Source organism: Poecilia reticulata, linkage group LG14, assembly GCF_000633615.1.
Source record: "Poecilia reticulata strain Guanapo linkage group LG14, Guppy_female_1.0+MT, whole genome shotgun sequence".
NCBI classification, from domain to species: domain Eukaryota; kingdom Metazoa; phylum Chordata; class Actinopteri; order Cyprinodontiformes; family Poeciliidae; genus Poecilia; species Poecilia reticulata.
This window is the reverse complement of record NC_024344.1, coordinates 12,560,965-12,563,220: the sequence shown is the minus strand read 5'-3', so window position 1 is coordinate 12,563,220 and position 2,256 is coordinate 12,560,965. Positions and strand designations below refer to the sequence as shown.

Sequence of the window (2,256 nt, the reverse complement as noted above, 5' to 3'; positions counted from 1 at the left end):
CATTTTCAGAAAAATATATTTTGACCAAGAAAAAAAGAAAGCAACAAATTATGCACATTTAGAATGGAAGACATGAGGAAAAAAAGGGAACGTACATAGTAGTTTTACTGGGGKKTTTTTTTCTTTTCATGTCTACGTGTTACAACAAGTAGCAAATCAGTGAGTCACATGGAAGTTACTCTAGATATCTAGATGTGGTAAATGTGTTAGATTGGGGATTTGGTGTCAAATGGGCTAATCTGATTATTTTAGAAACGGCTGATCTATTAGGATCACTCGCAACCTTTTAAAGAAAACTATCAGAAAAAGAGAAAACATGCAGTTATGCATGTGGGTGACAGTGGAAACAGCACATAACCAAAGAGGGAGGCTATTCTAAACTATGCTAACAGGGTGAAATGTGCTAAATGTGCCATCCATGCCAACCCCATTTATGGCTAATAATACAAGTTAGAAAACATTATTYAAACTATGAATCTTTTCACTTGAGGAGCTCCTTGGTGGTACRTTTTTTTWWYMMYYYYYYMWWMMMMKWRKKSMAAAWTWAWKRKWRKTWMYKGSYTKKTWAAWKRMMWTTTTWAWRARKWAAWTTYCMWTKRAWTKRRKWAMYTTTWMYTTYCCCCCAAAARSYTTWRRAWYMRGRRSMRSMAMYTKKTTTTTTTTTTAACTAYAGTTATGTTATAAAAACCTTTAATTCTGCTCATCTCTAGTCTCATAGTTGAGATTTARCAGCTCTGYARGGGACAGTGATATGAATGTATGTATGAAGATATCATTCTGGTCTTTATCAAGGAGTGAACAATCAGAAATATAAGTATAACTGTGCACACAAATGCAGCAGCTTAGAGAGCAAATGTCTGGTTTATTCATTTTAGCGTATGAAACTCCAGCAGCAGCTACTGAAAGGAGCAGATCAGATCCCAACCTGTAAAGGAACACCTGTCGATTGAATATACAGATTTATTGCAGGAAAGAAAGAAAAGCTTGGTTTTGAGAAGATGAACTGAAAAGAGAAAATTATGCTCACAGGGAAACATGGTGAGAATATTCAAGCCCGGGTGCTACTCGGAGGTGAAGATCTCGCCAAAAAAAAAAATACTCTACCTCGATCAAGCAGAGCTGGTCCTTCATTATTTAAAGACATGGTGCAACCCGTTGGTTTGGATCAATGCAGAAAAAGATCCATAGAGAGGAAAGATTATGAGCTAAAAATGCAGCACAAGCTTAGAAGCAGTACCATAAAAACCAGGAACAATCAGGATTGCTGACTGTCAGACATTTGTCTACAAATAACTCTCGGAATTTTTGTTTGYATGTTTGAGCTGACTTTTGATTTAAAAAGAAAATCTAATCATTATTTATTCATTACTTGAGGAGTCTATAAATCCTACATGCAGTTTCGCAAGCAACCTCGTCCTTATCTGGCACAAAAGAAAATAAGAAAAGTAACCAAACTGCCTTATCTGAACAAAAAAAAAAAAAAAAACCCTTCATGCAAATACCAGCCTATGTTTTTGTCTTTTCAGCTGCTACATTTGTGCATTCAGCAGGCGCATGCTTCCCTACGTCTGTTCTGCGGGATTACCTTTCCACCCATGAGGGACTCGGCAGCACTACAGCCACCAACGCTGCTACATCTACAAACTCACACCAAGGTCATCTAACCATTTGGCGCTGATAAGAGCTCTTCTGAGATGGAAAGTGTTAGTAAAATATGGGGTTGAGAGACTGAGAGTGGAGGGTGTGTTTAGGCATTAGAGCATGTAGAGAGTGTCAGAAGCATGGCTCCGTGGGGAGCTCTTACGCTGAAAGGTTCGCAACGTCGGATGGGATGCAGCGGGAGCAGACGTTCGCCACTTGTTTTGTGGGAAAACCTCTCCAACGCTGCCAGACTGAGATGGCGGCGTAATCAGCATAATTAACCGGTTATTACTATACCCCAGTGACAACAGTTTTATATAAAGTGGCCTGGCAAACCAAAGCAAGTGAGCTGTGAGGGGAGTTAGACTAAGTGAAGCAGTTTAAAAAAAAACCACACACACACACACGCTATAGTGGAATAACAAAAGGAGTAAATACTACCTAGCACAGTGAGTACCGCAATCTCACTCTCCCTCTCCCCCACCATGTTAGTGGCCACGCAGATGTACTTCCCCGCGTCGCTCTTCCTGGTGTTGGTGATCATAAGCTTGCCGCTCCGGATCTGGAAGGGAGAAGCAGAGAACGACTTGTTTGCACAGTTGTATTTGCATGTCA

General features: G+C 39.9%; 1 protein-coding gene across 1 annotated transcript in view; it reads right to left on the bottom strand.

Annotated features, from left to right (window-relative positions):
- Positions 1-2,256, bottom strand: part of LOC103475898 (roundabout homolog 1-like) — a 101,899-nt gene that overhangs the window by 24,470 nt on the left and 75,173 nt on the right. Inside the window, exon 6 of the mRNA XM_017308506.1 lies at positions 2,006-2,203. Within this exon, the coding sequence (XP_017163995.1) occupies positions 2,006-2,203 (198 nt within the window). The remainder of the gene's footprint in view (positions 1-2,005; positions 2,204-2,256) is intronic.